This window comes from Malaya genurostris, chromosome 3, assembly GCF_030247185.1.
Source record: "Malaya genurostris strain Urasoe2022 chromosome 3, Malgen_1.1, whole genome shotgun sequence".
NCBI lineage: Eukaryota > Metazoa > Arthropoda > Insecta > Diptera > Culicidae > Malaya > Malaya genurostris.
This window is the reverse complement of record NC_080572.1, coordinates 128,933,962-128,954,460: the sequence shown is the minus strand read 5'-3', so window position 1 is coordinate 128,954,460 and position 20,499 is coordinate 128,933,962. Positions and strand designations below refer to the sequence as shown.

Genomic DNA, 20,499 nt, shown 5'->3' with positions numbered 1-20,499 from the left:
ATCACGTTCCTCTAAATTGTCTAAAACGCATCTCTCCAGATCTTGTGTCGCTAAACAACCTTCGCATTCATGGAGGTAGTAGGATCTTTTTGATGAGTCACATAATAGCTGTTTTTAAATACTAATTTTTATCATCATACTTCCCTAGGCTTTGGATAATGAGCTACAGGGCGCGTACCCCCCTTTGGCGGATGGGGATGGGAGTCAATTTATACTTCGTATTGACAAAGTCGGACCATACCGAGATCGATCGATCGTTCGCTTATAAAAGTAAAAAGTTGAAAATTATTATGTTATCTGGATCGATCTCGGAGTGGACAGGACTAATACTGCTTAAAATTAGTATTTCTTCACGAAATACATGTAGTTCTTGTTTCCTGGATGCGTACTCGACACTATAAGGTCTAAAACTTAGTATAGACCTAAATTGCTCAAAAGCAGTCAAAATGGTTGAAAGAGAGAAAGTCAATAATAAAAACAGAATAAATAAAAGCAAGTGAAGTGTGCCTTAGTGCATATATCGTTAAATAAAAGATTAAAAAAGTTCACAGAATTTTAAGCAATCCTTCCATTGTTTACATATTGTGACTTTCTTGGGCAATCTAGTGTTAAATGCGCATTCTTACATTATATAATTTAACAAGCTTACTAACACCTGATTTTATTTTATGTTATTTTATTTTCTTGGCGAAAAACGAGCCTGTTGAAATAAAGGATTATCATCGAAGATTTAAGACTAAGAAGAAGTCCCTAGAATGTTCTCAAGAAAATGAAGAAAAATAGGTATTTTATGTAATTACCTAACTTTTGGTAAGTAAAATCCACTACGATTTTGACTATCACTTTTATTATGATTAATATTATTATTATTATTATTGTAATCATTATTATTATTATTAATCTTATTATTATTCCTTTATTCTTGATAATCTATTAGCTTGTGATATTAACAGGTTGCTCCGGTATAGTAAAAACAATGCAATGGGGCAAAAGGAAATATCGACAAAGTTAGAAACAATTAGAATAGATTAGATTGGATAGTGTTAGTAGGCCAAACATATCTACATTGATTTTGGAAATTTTAAAGTAATAATCGTATGTACCGCTTCAGACATAAAAGACTATATAGGAAAGCAGGGTCAAGACCGAAGCGGATACAATGCGAAGTTTTGCAAAGTTTCATCGACGAGGACATTTAAGACACAGAAGCAGTTGATAGGATGACAAAATACCAATACGATACAGACGCACGACTCAATGATTGACTGGTTACAGGGTGAAGCACACACTTCCAGCCCAAGTGACAAATTCTCTGGCGAACTTGCAATAGAAGATATTCGTATCTTTCGTTGCAAATTGATAGCCGTAAAGGAATCTGTCGCGTGGGTTACATGCTGGAGGATTTCCTCTTTCGTTACTAGTGTTCTTTGGGCACCATAGCCTAGTTCGTCCGGTATGGAAAGTGCGGATCGTTGTGTTGTAACCACCCCCCTCGGCCAGAGTAGCCCATAAAAGGGAAAAAAATTCTTATCATCATACTTGAAATATTTTTCTACAGCATGAACCATTAATTAAACATTCTCATGGATTGTGCAAACACATATGTTATGTGAACCAAGCAACTTGCAGTGTTTTTGTCTTAATGCTGCAAATATACTGAATCCAATATTTCGATCTGGAAATTCCGCCTTATAACCCAAATAAATTTCTTTCAATGATGAATAAAGCAATCGTTTTTGTTTGCGTTCACACTTACCCCTTCCTAACTTCAATACCTGGTATCGAGGGGAGGTTAATGCGATAGAAAGAATAGCACTTTTTGATCCTCAAAAGTACTACTCCATAGGGATCATGTCGATCCAGACGAATAATGTTCAAATCGTGAAAGTTTAAGGGTATTTCAGAAGTTAGCCAAGTTTCGCACATTGCTAATGCGTCACATTTCAGATTATTTACTAGAAATTTGAAAGGATGTATTTTTGGGATGATACTTCTACAATTCCACTGTATAACAGTGATTGTATCCGCGACCTCGGTGGGTGACTTAGCTATCGAAGGATACGATCGCCGAAAGAAGGGGCCATTTTGCAGTCAACTGCTTCAAGAATGTTTTAACTGTAGGAATAAAAGTCATTATCAGGCTCTTAACAGGTTCAGAAATATTGAAAGTAGACATGACCCAGTCCACAATATCAGAGAATTTAACAAACCTAGCATCTGGTAAATTTTCTGACTGATCTTAAGAGACTTCCAGGGTTTTGAAGTCCTAGGAAGTGATGGAAATTCTTGCTCGGAATTTAATTTTCCAAGACCTGGAGCTTTTTTCTCCGGTTTTTGCCATCACTACCAGTTGTTGTAATTTTTTGAGACCCATTAGAGGACACCTTCGAACCCTTACTAGGGAGTTTTTGAGAAGATTTATTTCTTCTCTTTTTGTATGATGAGCTAAGAGCGTATAGGTTTACTGGAGGCGTAGCACACTTCAACAATTCAACAAAAGAACACTGAATGTTGCTTAAGTGAACGCCTCATCTTATCCTTGCCTTGTACGCGGGGCATACCGAGATATCATGCGGTCCCTCCTTACAGTAGGGACACTTTTCAATGTCTCCGCCGCAGGAGTTATTCGCATGACTTCCTCCACATTTGATACAAAGGGATTTATTGCAACAATGCACAGTGGTCCTAATCATGTCAAAACACGCGTTTTTTTTTTAATGTGGAACACATTTTTGTTGTGCAAATTAGAAACTCAAGTAAAATACACGTAGAAATGTGGTCAGATTTTGAACAATTACAGCTCAGTCAATTTTGTATCAATTATTAATATCATGTTACCATTTGATTGAAAATATTTCTACGTATTGTTTTTAATGATCATAGCCATGTATTTTTAATTGCATATCATTGAAATGTTGATTGATAGCTAGCAGTGTCCTATTTTGTCTGCAAAATATCTCCGGCATACCGGATTTCCCTGCCATAGTCGACGGTTTTAAAGGAGTAAGCGATATATCAAGCATCGCTGTGATTGGTCTTTCGATGCAAATGCGAAGCTGTGTGAAGCAAGCGAAGCTATAAATATAAGCAAAATTATAGCCATCATTTCAGTCCTACGCGTAGCTTGCTAGAGGTAGGTTGTTGCTAGACAGCAAGACAAAAAGTGCCATAAATCGATTTGAAGCTTTAATTGTTATGCTCTGAGCTTGTGTCATGAAAGATTGGATGAAATCCCATGTTATGTCGTTTCGCCTGATAAATTGACAACTACCCCAGGGTAAATTTTGAGTGCATGAGATTAATTTCTAATTTATATAAGATGAACTCGATTGATAATGAGAAAAAGTTTATCGCTTCAACCGAAATCGCAGAATGGTAGTAATGGTAGAGAAACGCTACAAAAATAACTGCTTGCATACAAAACTTGAACACAAGCTTGGTGAAGAGAAGCTTAAATATCGATATCCGTATCGCAAGCATGTACAAACATATAATTGCATACATTTGGGCTATTGATGTAATTTCGTCGGCTACAAAACAAATACAAATCACGACTAATAGAGTCTATATTCTGGGTTCGCGTGTTCGGTGTTGGTTCCTAATAAAGATCAATCTAAGCAGACTCACGTGCATTGGAAATGTCAATCATTACAAATTTTGGTTGTTTCGTTCCACATCAATGGCTCGAACAACCCCATGAGGCTGATCCTTGTAGTTTTATTTATGGTTCAGGGGTTAATTTTGGAGCTTTCAGAAGAATTTCTGTTTGAAATAGTCCGCTTCTTTCAATATAATCAAAGTTGACATTAATCCACCTACAAGTGAGTTAAAAAAAATTATGTTGCATACAATACGAGATAGAGCATTTATGTCTTTAGAAAAATTGTAGATCATGTAGATTTAGAAAAATTGTAGAAAATATGCCGAAGACATGAACACTTTAGAATGCATTGGTGTCGAGATAGACTTTTTGGATTTTCTACAATTATATTTTAATTATCAAAATAAATATTTTTGTCAAAGACTGCATATTTTTAAATTCACGAACTAGAAAGTTTTTGAGCAATTTAATTACAAAATACTTCATATTCAAGTATCAATATCTCGAAGATGTGGAAATATGTAGAACCAATTTCAACAAAGTTTGAAAGTATGGTCAAAACACTATTAGAAAAATTAGTAGTCACAACTTAAATTCACTTAAATTTATATGAAAACACACTTTTAAAAAAGCAATTCCTAACATTCACCAATATATATTTAGCACCCACACAGTATTCATTAACCCTGCACCTTAAATTCAATATTTATCAAAGTGAGCGAGAAAATAGAAGCAGTTGAAAACTTCAGACAAAAGCATTTTGTTTTGTAGAATATCTCGAGGTCGGGTCTTAAGATAATCTAAGGATGTTCAATTTTTTTCCGTTTGCTTTGGTCCGGATGTAAACCGCGTATGGTCCGGCGGGAAGTGTAAGCCTATCGGGATAATTTTTGACACGAGATTTTTTGCTATCAGATGATTCAATTTCGTCATATGGAAGTCAGGCAATTTTGAATCTTTTGTCATGGCACGGAAATGTGTCCGTGCGGGTAAATATTGGAGAACAAATGTGGTGGTATTGAACAACAGGGAAAAATAAAGAAGAGAAAAAATACTTAGCTTTAGCTCTCAAAGGGCGAACGACCGAAAAGACCCGGTCCCAGGCAATCAGTGAATATTCCTGTTCAATGAAGTGCAAAAAACCTCCTTGAGGAAAAAGCACTTTTTTGCAGTTTCTTGCTGCACTGTACAATGAAACTTTACACGTTTTTTCACTATACACTGTCTAATGTATTTGTAAACAATATAGCCCAGTGGGCACTGGCTAACAATACCACACACAGTTTACACAGCTCACAATCGACCTTGAGGACGGATTAATTCGAATTATCACTCGACCGCACTGATGCAGACAATAGAATACGGAATGACCTTAGAAACGGAATAAAACAATTTACCGCACTATTGGAGAAACACGAATTTACGTCCGATCGACCCGATAGTTACAGTGGTACTCGATTAAGAAGGATGATAAATACTATGAAATATATAACAGAATTGAAATGGAATATAGATAACTACATACTACATACAACCAGAGATGGCATTTCACCAGAGTTATACACGCTAGAGTCAGATTTTTGCCACACCGAGGATGAAAAAAACGAAGCACCGCACAAAGAGGAAAGCGCACTTCTTCTCAGTGTCGAATAGACAGCATTTGAGTGTGTGCTTGTGGTTAAAGCAGCTGGCGCGAGTGAAACACATTCTCTTCGCATGAATCGCTCACACGCGCTCTCGTCTAAATACACCCAAGTGACCACTGGCGCGTGATGGTAGGCGAACACTTCTGTGAACTTCAATTAATAGAGAGTAGATCTGGCCTTGCTTAATAGAGAGTAGATCTGGCCTTGCTATGAAAAATTTGCAAGGAAAACCGAAAATTTTACGATAAATTTTTTTATTTTGCTGATTTTGCGTGTCCACGCTTCATCTACGAAAACCATACAGCAGAGTGCTCACCGGCGTGTACACCTCTGTGAAAGTATCTGCATCCACCTCAGAGAATTTATTAGCTAATGCTCTAGCACTTTGGTGCGATTCAGTGGAAGAGGTAAAAGGAAATAAACAAACGCACTCATGATGCGTGCACACTTACACAACAGTGGTGTATAAATGTGAAAGAGAAGAGCTCTCGTTGAAGTTGTCAGTGCGAGGGGAGAAATTTTGCTTGCTCTTCGTCACACAGAGGAGATAGACATCTCTGCATACAACTAACTATCGTATTCAAGGAAATAAAGTTGAATGAATACAGAAGACACATAGGCACACAATTGAAAAGAACCACTGGAATTAAGGTAAAACAAGATATAAATTATGACTAAAAGTAAGAAAATCGATATGAATTAATAATCGAAAGTGTTGGGTGATATTATTATTTCCTCATATTGAAAGAAGCGTTTATATGGCGCGCATGCGCTAATTCGGCCAGATATAATCTCGCTCTGGCAAATTACACACTCTATCTATGTGTACTTTACTTTCCACCTGATCGTGTGAATGATTTTGATATGATCAATCAGCATCTGAGCACTCTCGCTACAATAACTGACATTTTTTCTGAGTCTGATTTGGAACCATTTACTTTCTGATAATGACAGTAATTCTGCTGCTTTATTATGAACGAATATTGTGTCATATGCTATTGACCAATTTATACCTAAAATATATATATCGTAAATCTGTTCACCCTCCCTGGTCGAATCCTACTTTAAAACGTTACAAAACTGCCAAACGATCAGCGCTAAAAAAATTCGCTAAACGACCTTCCTTACTTCTTAGATCACATTATGTTCATCTCAATGATCGCTACAAACGCCTGAACAAATCGCTTTATTGCGCGTTTCAACGTCGCATCCACAAAAATCTTAAACTTAACCCTAAACACTTTTGGAACTACGTGAACGAACAGAGGAACGAACCAGGATTATCGACCTCAATGAGACTCGACGGCATTGAAGAATCTACTACGCTTGGAATTTGCGATTTGTTTCGCATTTTAGGAGTGTTTTCTCTGAAGAACATCTAACTGATCAAGGAATATCTCTTGTGGCGAATAATGTCTCTCTTCGTTCTCCAATTGGATGTCATCCTATTATCTCTACTGATACTGTGAGCTCAGCGTGTCCAAGTTAAAACGGTCATCTAGTGCTGGATCCGATGGAATCCTATCTGTGGTAATAAAAAACTGCTCTGGCAGCCTATTTGTTCCACTATCCATTACATTCAACATTCTTCTTACGTTCAGGAACTTTTCTTAAAATATGGAAGAAATGTGTTTCCTGTTTATAAAAAAGGAAACAAGTGTACAGTATCCAACTACCACGGAATAGCAGCTTTGTGCGCCGTATCTAAGCTGTTTGAAATTATAGCTCTGGATTTTATAACATATAATTGTTCTAACTATATATCTGAGACTCAACTTTATCATACGTTCGTTACAATCACGACTACAGGTAGATTCTATCTACACCGATTTCTTCGCTGCGTTCGACAAGATTAATCATCAAATAACAATCTCAAAGTTAAATAGATTAGGATTTAACGGGTCGTTTCTGAATTGGCTTCACTCATATCTTACTGGTCGTGAAATGATAGTGAAAATAGGAGACTGTACAACCTTACCATTCACCGATCTAAATTTTTCGATCAAGTGCATGAAACTATCGTTCGCCGATGACTTCAAATTATTTCATGTTATCAAATCCACAGCTGACGCCGAGTTCCTACAAGAGCAGTTGAATAACTTGACTAACTGGTTTAATATCAACAGAATGGTTTTGAACGCCTCCAAATGCTCCGTCATCTCTTTTAGTCGCAAACAGTCTATAGTCAGTTTCGACGATAAAATTTCACAAATTGTTCTGGAGCGGACATCGTCTGTGAAGGACCTTGGTGTCCTGCTGGACTCTAAGTTAAATTTCAAGGAACACATTGAGTTTACTATCTCCAAAGCCTCCAAGCTGCTAGGATTCATTTTCCGCGTTACTAAAGAATTCGATAATGTACATTGCTTGAAAACATTATATTATGACTTAGTTCGCTGTACGCTTGAATACGCCTCGGTTGTCTGGCCACCGTACTATCAAAACGATATCCAACGCATTGAAGTAATTCAACGGAAATTTGTTCGATTTGCTCTGCATCGGCTTCCTTGGAGAAACCCTTGGAACCTTCCAAGTTACCATGCCAGAACTGATTGACCTCGATTTGTTATCTGTCCGTCACGATGTCAGCAAGGCTCCTTTTGTGGCTGATCTCCTGAAATCAAGAATAGACTGCTTCGAGCTCTTACAGCATTTACAAATTGATTACAGCATTTACAAATCCATCGCCGTAATCTTAAAAACTACTCTTTTCTTAGGACCCCCTATGCTAGAACTAATTATGGGTATAACGAGCCTTTCGCCAGCATGTGCCGAACTTTCAACCACTGTTCCAATTCATTCGACTTCAATCTATCACGAAACGTTGTCAAAAAATTGTTCCTAGGGTTACTATCTAATTAGTTTTAGTTTTAGTTAGTTTATAAATGCTTTGTTCAAGTGAAATGTTTCATTTGGATGATTGTAATCTGTTGGTGCTAAAAATGAGAAGGTTTTATGCCTGTTGGAGAGCAAGTTTGACAGAAACTAACTCCACTGGGCTTTTCCCTGCTCCAAATAAACAAATAAACAAATAAACAAATAAACAAATAAACAAATAAACAAATAAACAAATAAACAAATAAACAAATAAACAAATAAACAAATAAACAAATAAACAAATAAACAAATAAACAAATAAACAAATAAACAAATAAACAAATAAACAAATAAACAAATGAACAAATAAACAAATAAACAAATAAACAAATAAACAAATAAACAAATAAACAAATAAACAAATAAACAAATAAACAAATAAACAAATAAACAAATAAACAAATAAACAAATAAACAAATAAACAAATAAACAAATAAACAAATAAACAAATAAACAAATAAACAAATAAACAAATAAACAAATAAACAAATAAACAAATAAACAAATAAACAAATAAACAAATAAACAAATAAACAAATAAACAAATAAACAAATAAACAAATAAACAAATAAACAAATAAACAAATAAACAAATAAACAAATAAACAAATAAACAAATAAACAAATAAACAAATAAACAAATAAACAAATAAACAAATAAACAAATAAACAAATAAACAAATAAACAAATAAACAAATAAACAAATAAACAAATAAACAAATAAACAAATAAACAAATATACAAATAAACAAATAAACAAATAAACAAATAAACAAATAAACAAATAAACAAAAAAAAACAAATAAACAAAAAAACAAATAAACAAATAAACAAATAAACAAATAAACAAATAAACAAATAAACAAATAAACAAATAAACAAATAAACAAATAAACAAATAAACAAATAAACAAATAAACAAATAAACAAATAAACAAATAAACAAATAAACAAATAAACAAATAAACAAATAAACAAATAAACAAATAAACAAATAAACAAATAAACAAATAAACAAATAAACAAATAAACAAATAAACAAATAAACAAATAAACAAATAAACAAATAAACAAATAAACAAATAAACAAATAAACAAATAAACAAATAAACAAATAAACAAATAAACAAATAAACAAATAAACAAATAAACAAATAAACAAATAAACAAATAAACAAATAAACAAATAAACAAATAAACAAATAAACAAATAAACAAATAAACAAATAAACAAATAAACAAATAAACAAATAAACAAATAAACAAATAAACAAATAAACAAATAAACAAATAAACAAATAAACAAATAAACAAATAAACAAATAAACAAATAAACAAATAAACAAATAAACAAATAAACAAATAAACAAATAAACAAATAAACAAATAAACAAATAAACAAATAAACAAATAAACAAATAAACAAATAAACAAATAAACAAATAAACAAATAAACAAATAAACAAATAAACAAATAAACAAATAAACAAATAAACAAATAAACAAATAAACAAATAAACAAATAAACAAATAAACAAATAAACAAATAAACAAATAAACAAATAAACAAATAAACAAATAAACAAATAACCAAATAAACAAATAAACAAATAAACAAATAAACAAGTAAACTAATAAACTAATAAACTAATAAACAAATAAACAAATAAACAAATAAACAAATAAACAAATATACAAATAAACAAATAAACAAATAAACAAATAAACAAATAAACAAATAAACAAAAAAAAAACAAATAAACAAATAAACAAATAAACAAATAAACAAATAAACAAATAAACAAATAAACAAATAAACAAATAAACAAATAAACAAATAAACAAATAAACAAATAAACAAATAAACAAATAAACAAATAAACAAATAAACAAATAAACAAATAAACAAATAAACAAATAAACAAATAAACAAATAAACAAATAAACAAATAAACAAATAAACAAATAAACAAATAAACAAATAAACAAATAAACAAATAAACAAATAAACAAATAAACAAATAAACAAATAAACAAATAAACAAATAAACAAATAAACAAATAAACAAATAAACAAATAAACAAATAAACAAATAAACAAATAAACAAATAAACAAATAAACAAATAAACAAATAAACAAATAAACAAATAAACAAATAAACAAATAAACAAATAAACAAATAAACAAATGAGCGTTTATATGGCGCACATGCGCTAATTCGGTCTGTTATAAAGAGGTATAACGGGGTGGGAAAGCATCTTGGGTTGGGCTGCAAAGCCTATTAGAACCCTTTCCTCATCAAAATGTTCTATATAAGAAAACTATAAGGACTTACAATTATGAAATTACTGGGTTCAACCTGTCATTTAAAATGACGATTAATAAAATAATTTCATGAGAACTAAAAACACCGAAGAATATTTATGCAAAAAATACACATTTTTATTTTTATATTTTACGTGGGTTTTTTAGCAGGTATATACAATTTACGGTAAAATAACAATCGATTCAACTGATATTTTTTATTGTTGAAAAGCCCAAGTTAAACTTCGAATGTTTCTCAGAGTTAAATCCAGGTATAAATAAACGATATAAAAATAAGTTTCAGAGTTGATCATATATCTATATATCTATATATATATATATATATATATATATATATATATATATATATATATATATATATATATATATATATATATATATATATATATATATATATATATATATATATATATATATATATATATATATATATATATATATATATATATATATATATTTATATATATATATATATATATATATATATATATATATATATATATATATATATATATATATATATATATATATATATATATATATATATATATATATATATATATATATATATATATATATATATATATATATATATATATATATATATATATAAATGCAGATATCATTCTTTGTAATCGCATCACGTAAGAACGGATGGACGGATTTACATGATTCTTTTTTTGTTTGATTAGTTTTTACCCCCACCGGGTTCGTACATCAAAAAAGTTTGGAAAACTTGCCGGAAATGTGGGAAAAGTCAATAATATTATTTTATATGGAGAATGGAATTTTCCATTGAAAAAGTCGTCTATGCTTGCTAGATCATTGATAGGTGTTTGGCGCAAAACGAGTTGCATAAGTTCTTGACCGACGAAGACAAGAATACTAGATCGTTGAGAAAATGGTTTGGCGCGAAACGAGATGTTTTGTGTGGAGAATTCGCATGCATACGTGATTAATTGGGTATCAAAAATATTGCTTGGTAAATAAATTAATGACAGAATGCATATGACAGTATGACCGCTGCAGGTAGAAGAAAAATTCTGATATCCAGTTGATGAATTGTGTGTAATGAAATCAGATGAATAATATTGATCATTGTGAGAGCGAGTTTAAAAAATCAGAAAATTTTTGAAAGAATCAATGAAAAGATTGTGCTGTAGAAGCTAAGGTCACACATAATAAGTGGCAATTTTATCAATGTTCAAGATGATTATCATAATAGATTGAGACTGCCATTTTCTATTTCATATTCTGTGAAGAATGTTAAAATTGGTAAGATGAATATCAAATTAAAATTTAAGCGTCGTCTCTCCAAGCAACCAAAAGTTCCACAGTACCTGAAAATTATCGACTTTATTAGAGCTTTAATGTACGCGTGGTACTTTTTAGCAACTAGAACGTACAGAAAATGTTCCCAGAAAACTTTCTCGCTGCTTTAAAGCTGTACAAGGAACTTCTGCAAAGTTTGTTCTGTTACGTCGGGTGAACATTCAAGTTTGAGTAATTCCTTAAAAACGGACTGTTGGGAATGTTTTGTATGGTACTCAAGCCAAATCCTTTTTTACGAACTTTTGGTTACTTGAGCTAAAAACAAATTGTAAATATATCTTACTCTACCGAATGAACAACTTTAGAAGAGAAACTCTGCAACATTGTGTTAAGTTTATCAATCCAACATTATGGTTAGTGAGCTTTTTTTATCGATTAACGGAAGTAAGAGTCACATCTGTAACGGAAAGCGTGGCGCCTTATATCCATTTCGTCGAAGCCGTCAGAGAAGGATCTCTGTTCAGTTCATTGACTCAAAGGATCAGATGAAAACCTTGCGTTCGCTCAATTTTAATATAAGTATTTCACATTTTCACATTATTTTTTGTGATACTCCTTTTTTGAGCTAAAGCTTGTGTGTGTCGCATTCCGTTGATTGAAGGTTAGGTAATCAGAAAAAACAATGGAGACATATATGAAGCACTTATTCGTTTGACAATTCTGCTGTCCGAAAACATAAATTCGAACAAAAAAATTTTATGCGAGACGAAATTCGACGGGTCAGCTAGTAACTTATATTATTAAATACACATTTCGCACACTCAAATATCTAATTTTTATTTCATAAATGTCACATTTATTGTAGAAATTTGAAAACGATGGCAACATAGAGGAAGTTAAAAATAGCGAATATCCTGTTCTGAATTCTCTAAGCATAGCAGATGTAAAAAAAACTGGTGTTATTATCCCAAGCAGTCCGACTAATGTAAGTTATTTTATTTCTGGTTGTGTTTTATCACAATAAAATTTTACATGTATTTGCAGCTATCAACTGATAACTTATTAGATCAGGCAGCTCAATATCAAAATGAATCTGTGTCATCGCACGAACTCGATGGGATTGAGAATTATAATCTTTTACAATACCGAAGTCAAATTCTTACAACTGCTAAAGACGCTCACTATGTTGGAAAATGTATCGTGCAAAACGATAATATTCAGTTACCACCAGAACGAGATGACGAAGAATGTAATTCGAATATGTTATTGTCAAGCAAAGAATCGTTGAGCTCGTTATCTCCATTTCCTGGAACATCTATTGACTATTCAAATGGGCAAGAGGTAGTCTCCTTGGTAAACTCGAATGATTTTGACGATGATAAATTATTAATCGATCATCATTCCAACGGTGCTGAACCTGATATCGAGGAAGTAGATAACTATTGCCAATTAGACATTGAAATACAAAATCCCGTACAATTAGATGATGTCAAAATTAGCGTAGAAAAGAAAGGAAGCTTCTGTGAAAAAATCATTTCTAAGAGTGCTACAACTAATAAGTATTGTGCCGCTGAGGATGTAACCCCAATGGATAGCTTAGAAGATAACTTCTCAGTTCATGAGACTAATAGTATTGAGGAGGCTCTGCGAGCACTGGACTTTGCCATTGATGGAGAGGATGAAAGCAGTTATAGTGATGATGAACCGAATCGTTATCCAGGCTGTGACGGTGGGAAATTTGATAATCGAGGTGATGTATATCCTGGGGAATTTTACGAAAATAAAAATTCATCTTCTGACAGTGGGATGGAGGAAACTGAAATAAGTGAAAAAAATGCAAAATCGGATCCTGCATTGCTTGAAACAGTACGCAAGGAGGCTTCTCAGCTAGTCGACGAAGTACTCTTTCTATGTCAAAGACGAATTGAAGCAATTCTAGAATGCGAGAAGCGCGTGCAGATGGAAAATAAAGTCACTATAGACGAATTTGATGATTTCAATAGTGGTTCACAACTAGAGTGTAGCACACCTTTCGTATCCAGGAAAATTTTGGAATATGACTCAAAACCAGAGGTTAGACATAATCTTTTCTATGGCGAAAATAATAAAACGTTTGTAATGAGTGATAATGTGATTCAAACAAAAGAAAGCAGAGACAATTCTAAATGTTTTTCCAAAACGAATGTCACATATCTGGCAGATCCGGCCGAGGTCGACGATGATCTTGAACAAATATACCCTATACATGATATAGTGACACCTTCCTCAGCAAACCTAACTCATACATTAGCTAATTCATCCGAAACATTCATAAAAGATCAAGATGACTCATTACCTGAAATAATGGTACACGGCATGTTAGACGATGTTTTGTCCGATAAGCCTACTGCAACACCTATGAATACTCCTATCGAGCTGGGCTGTCCAACAACAGCTGATTGGGATCGATGGCTCTCGGCTACAGCATCTGTAGCTTTTGTTCCCAGAGATTTACATGCGGAGAATGATTACTTTTCTAATCATACGTACGACGAGGGTTGGTTCTTGCATACTAGACCTAGTTGTACCAGCGCACACAATGAAACATATGATTTAGAAGATAATGATAACCTTGATTCTACGTACGATATGTTAAGGAAACAATTAGCTGAAATGTTACCACATGCACAGGTTTGAGTAATGAATTTACGTTTGGAATTTATTTTGTTTCACGTTCCTTTTTTTCCAGGGTGCCAAAGAAAATACTGAGTATCAAGAAGAGTAAGTATATATGATATGCAAAGTTAAGGAAACAACAAATGAGACTTCATGTATTTTAAAGCACATTATAGCAGCATTCCTTTCCTTAAATTTATCATTTCCGCCAATAACAATATTAATTAATTGGATTTTTTTTCTCGCTTAAAATGTTACATAAATAATCATAAATAATCCTTAGATAAAAATATGGTAGGTTCACATGCTAAAACAACTTTAATACATTATTTTTCGTACGCATAACTACATATACGAAACTATATTCAAGGGATTGTTGAATCGGTTTTTACAAACTTAGATTCAAATCAACATTTATATGCTGTCATAGATTTCTATGCAATTTTGGATTGATCCGACTTTTAATTCCGGAATTATATGACGAAGAGTTTTTGCTCCTACCAAAAATTATACATATTTTTCGGATTCAAGAGTAATTTACACCATCGTTCAAAGTACGGTATTAAAATCGTTTACAACCTTCAAAATTTAATTAAAAACTAGTAAAGTTATGTCATGTTAGTTAGTGGTCGTACGAACCGACTTCGATTATACTGGTTCTCGGGTTCCGGTGCCGGAAGTACATACAATAGTGGAACTCATCCGTGGATGGCCTAACCGATCAGAGAACTGTTTCATTCTGTAGGGTATACTAGTTAAAGCACAGACAATCTCTTTGGTTTCTTTCAAGAATCGAAGAGAAACATTTTGATTAGAATACCCCAGTATTATATATGAGAATATGATAGATATGAGAAAGGTATCATTACACCACTAGGTGGATTAAAATAGGTTTTTATTGATGATATTACTTCACCACCACTCCGGTACTGCTGCAAAAAAAATCAAAATGACCTAAATGCAAATGACAGGTTTTCCTATTGTCATCCCAGCTCCACTAGTTATCTAGAAATAAAAGGATGAAGATATAAGTTTGAGCTTTCGCGTCGCTATAACAGCAGTATTGAAACATTTTCAAACTATTTTTTTATATTGCTCTTTAGAGCCGAAGCAAATATATTTTATCTCAATTCATTAATTGAAAGTCGAGCTATCGGCAAAATAATATCGCGACTATACTATTAAGATAACTATTGGTTCAATAGCTCTAATCCATTTTATTATTATTTGGAATTTCTATAATTGCGTATTAACCGAAATAGAATGTAATCAATGAGAGGCTCCCATTTGCAGTTAGACCATTTTGTCGTGAGACGATCAATTTGTAACTAGCCAGGAGGATTCTATAACATTTCCCCGAAAACCATTCTCCAGAACATAGAAATCCGATGCTTTTTCCCCAGAAATTCATTGCCCAGAAAGTACTAATCTCCAGAAATACATACTCTACATAATAAGAAAATCCAGAAAAAAATTCCCAGAATATACCAAAGTCCAGAAAACCATACACCCGAAGGAATGAGTCGCCAGAATATTATTATTGGTATAATACCGTTTGGCATAATGGTTATTTGGCATAAAAGATCAACATGCTGCTTAATAGAATTTGTTCTAATTTAATGCTATTTTGAAAGGTCTAATGCGGCTACGCCTCATCGTTTTTGATGATCTGCTGTCCCACCTCGCTGGCCGCAACTAGAAAGAGGTGATTTCTTCCTACGACAAAATATTGTGCTAGCATTCAATTAGATACTTATATGAAATGGTAGTGTACTATTTACTATCCCTTATCACTAGAAGATTCAAAGTAAGACGATAAGTAAATTTAACAATGTATCCAAACATTCACGTACATTAGTACACGTACGTTAGTACACGTACAATAGACCGAAGTAACGATGAATGGTTAGCTTGCTACTATATACTGTATGCGGAAACAAATACCCAATTTAAAGAAGCTATGTTTGAATTTAAATAAATGTGCATGCCCGTTATATACTTTGATTTTTTTAATTAAACTAGGGGGGGGGGGCAAATTCATAATATAGGGGAGCACACTTTTTAGAAATTGAAAAAAAAAACATCCATTAAAACTGGGGTTTTGCCCAAATCATCTCTACCGCGTCATCCCCAAGCGCGTTTACAAAGTCAATCTATGAATCGAAATAATACCAGGTTTATAAGATATTTACCCTGGGTAGTTCAGGAAATTGTGCTGGGTTCGTACTGGGCAACGGGAGTTTGAGCAAATCTGATATTAAAACCGGTTCTATAACATTTCCCCGAAAGCCATTCTCCAGAACATAAAAAACCGAAGCTTTTTCCCCAGAAATTTATTGCCCAGAAAGTACTAATCTCCAGAAATACAAACTCTAGAAAGTCATAAAATCCAGAAAAAAAATCCCAGAATGTACCAAAGTCCAGAAAACCATACACTCGAAGGCATTAGTCGCTAAAATAGTATTATTGGTATAATATCGTTTGGCATGATGGTTATTTGGCATAATAGTTATTTGGCATAATGATCATTTGGCATAACAGATCAACATGCTGCTTAATAGAATTTGTTCTAATTTACTGCGATTTTGAAAGGTCTAATGCGGCAACGCATCTTCGTTTTTAATGACCTGCTGTCCGACCTCGCTGCCGCTCGTTCGGACTTAACTGAGGGATAGCCCCTAGCTTTGGGTAATCCGGGCAAACGCACGCAACTAGATAGAGGTGATTTCTGCGAGGGCGCTCCCCCCCCCCCTGACCTGAATCATCTATGACGAACAGAATATTGTGTAAGCATTAAATAAAATAATTATATAAAATGGTAGTGTGCTATTTACTACCCTTTATCACTAGACCGAATTAACGACGAAAGGTTAGCTTGTTACTATAAACTATATGCAGAAACAAATACCCAATTTAAAGAAGCTATGTTTGAATTTAAATAAATATTGCTAAATGATTTCATACCTGCTATATAATTTGATTATTTTTTATCAAACTCGTTATTTTCAGAACCCTCTTTTTCAGACTAACAAAGCTTGAAATAAGCATAGTTGCCTTGGAAATTACAGTTAATGAGTATTCACGAAATCATCTCCAAGCACGTTTACAAAGCCAATCTATGACTTGAAATATTAGCAGGTTGATAAGATATTTAAGCTGTCCAGTTTAACAACGTGCCCGGTCTAACCCCTGTATCCCCTAATAATTTCTTAAGTTTCGGAGGGGGGGGTTAATCTCTTCCCCCATGTATACGCGCCTGATTTTAGTAGATCCTTCTCTGGTAAAAGATCTGTTCCTATGTTGGTTCTTGATTATTTTCCATTATGGGAAAACAGTTTCTAGGTATTTGCTTCTTCTGGGAGATGGTATTCTGGGGAATGGTACATTCTGTTGTATGTCTTTCTACTAATTGATACCTTCGTGACTATGGTTTTCTGGAGAATGGTACATTCTGGGGAAAATACTTCGTTGCTTTCTTCTCTGGGAAATGGTTTTCGAGAGATTGTCGTACAACCGAACCAGTTATGAAATGGATCGTGGACTCTGGTGTGAGTTCGCACATGTGTGCCAATGTCGATGTTTTCATATCCATGAATAGTTCTCACGAAGGTGTTCCAAATTTTCCTGTACGTTCCGGATTTGGACATGAACCTAGTCTCAGTTGGTAAACTTGTCCAAAAAGGTGCTACTGTGGAGTTTAACGAAAATGGATGTACAATTTCAAGTGGAAACCGGATTGCTGCTGTAGCCAGCCGTTGTAACGGTCTGTATCATCTTCAAATGACAGAGCACGCAGGTACGGTTAAAGAACACTGCAACGAAACTAGTTGTTTACATGATTGGCATCGTAAACTTGGTCATCGAGACGTCAAAGCCATAGAAGAACTAGAACGACTGAGTTTGGCTACTGGTATCAATATCAAAAGATATGGTGAAGTTTTGCCCTGTAAAACTTGTTTATAAGGCAAGATGGCACGGTTATCTTTCCCGAAGGAAGCGAAGAAAAGTTCAAATTCTGTAATGGATCCGGTACACAGCGATCCCTGCGGACCAATGCGGACAGCTACACCTAGTAGACGTCGTTTTTTTTAATAACTATTTATTGGAATATTGGAGTTAAAATTAAATTATTAAGATTAAAATTGGGTGTTCCGCCACAAGTGATGACTTTTCAGTCCTATTATATATATATATATATATATATATATATATATATATATATATATATATATATATATATATATATATATATATATATATATATATATATATATATATATATATATATATATATATATATATATATATATATATATATATATATATATATATATATATGATTTGGTTGTTACCATGAGGACATCATTTGCTTCTGCAATTCTGAGATTTTTGTGTAGGGAAAATTATAAACCTACTTGTATTGTGTAATGGGGAAAAGGAACTTATATACTAACTTACTAACTAATACAGAGAGCGAATCGATTCAATTGAAGATTGCATCGATTTTTGTCGAAATTTGCTTATAATATTATGTGACATTACATCTAATGGTTCTATATTTGTGAGTCTGTGTAACTCATTTGTACTAAACCAGGGAGGACGCTTCAAAATCATTTTCAGAGTTTTATTCTGAATCCTTTGAAGGGTTTTCTTCCTGGTAGAACAACAACTTGACCAAATTGGTACTGCATAAAGCATGGCTGGTTTGAAAATTTGTTTATAAATTAACAATTTTGCTTTTTAGACAGACCTTAGAATTTCTGTTTATAAGAGGATATAAACATTTAATATATTTATTACACTTTGCCTGGATTCCTTCAATGTGATCCTTGAAAGTGAGTGTTTTGTCATACGTTAAACCTAAGTATTTAGCTTGATCAGACCATGTCAATTCCAAGCCATTCATTTTGAGAATGTGATTATTGTTCGGTTTAAGAAAAGAAGCTCTTGGCTTATGAGGAAAGATAATCAATTGCGTTTTTGCTGCATTTGGTTTAATTTTTCATTTTGACAGATAATCACAAAAAATATTTAAACTTCTTTGTAGGCGACTGCAGATCACTCTTAGATTTCTACCTGTGGCTAACAGACTTGTGTCGTCATAGAATAGTGATTTCTGACAACCAACGGGTAGATTTGGATGATCAGAAGTGAAAATATTATACAAGATTGGAGCTCGAACCCTGCGGAACACCGGCTCGTACGGGTAGCAATTCAGATTTACAATTCTGATAGCTAACCTGAAGAGTACGATCAGTTAGATAATTTTGAATCATTTTGATCTAATAAATAGGAAACTGGAAATTTGACATTTTTGCTATTAAACCTTTGTGCCAAACACTGTCAAATGATTTTTCTATGTCTAGAAGAGCAACTCCAGTGGATAATCTAGAAGATTTATTTGCTTTTATCACGTTCGTTACTCTGACAAGTCGATGAGTAGTTAAATGCTCATGACGAAAGCCAAACTGCTCTGGTAAAAAATTGAGTTCTCATTTATATGAGACATCATTCTCAACAAGATATTTTTTTCTAAAAGTTTACTGATAGAAGAAAGGAAGCTAATTGGTCGATAACTTGATGTTTCTGCTGGGTTTTTATCAGGTTTGAGGATAGGAATTACTTTAGCGTTTTTCCATCTTTTTGGGAAGTAAGCTAATGATAAACACTTGTTGGAATTTTGACCAGGAGTCTTAAGGCAACATCGGGAAGATTTTAAATAAGAATATTAAAAATTCCATCATTACCAGAAGCCTTCATGTTTTTAAGTTTCCTAATAATTGATTTAATTTCATCAAAATTCGTCTCAATAATGTCATCTTGTGATAACACTTGGGTTGAAATATGATCATATTTCAGTGACACTTCAATTTCAATAGGACTCACAAGGTTCAAATTAAAATTGTGGACACTCGAACTGCTGAGCAAGTTTTTGAGCTTTTTCGCCATTCGTAAGAAGTATTTTATTTCCTTCCTTGAGTGCAGGAATTGGTTTCTGAGGTTTCTTAAGAACCTTAGAAAGTTTCCAGAAGGGTTTAGAATATAGTTTAATTTGTTCAACTTCTTTTGCGAAATTTTCATTTCGCAAAAGAGTAAATCTATGTTTAATTTCTTTTTGT

The 20,499-nt window shown here is 32.9% G+C and overlaps 1 protein-coding gene across 1 annotated transcript in view; it reads left to right on the top strand.

Annotated features, from left to right (window-relative positions):
- LOC131433733 (uncharacterized) overlaps positions 1–20,499 on the top strand; it is a 90,487-nt gene that overhangs the window by 52,407 nt on the left and 17,581 nt on the right. The window contains exons 3-5 of the mRNA XM_058600310.1: positions 12,591–12,710; positions 12,770–14,395; positions 14,454–14,485. Of these exons, the coding sequence (XP_058456293.1) occupies positions 12,591–12,710; positions 12,770–14,395; positions 14,454–14,485 (1,778 nt within the window). The remainder of the gene's footprint in view (positions 1–12,590; positions 12,711–12,769; positions 14,396–14,453; positions 14,486–20,499) is intronic.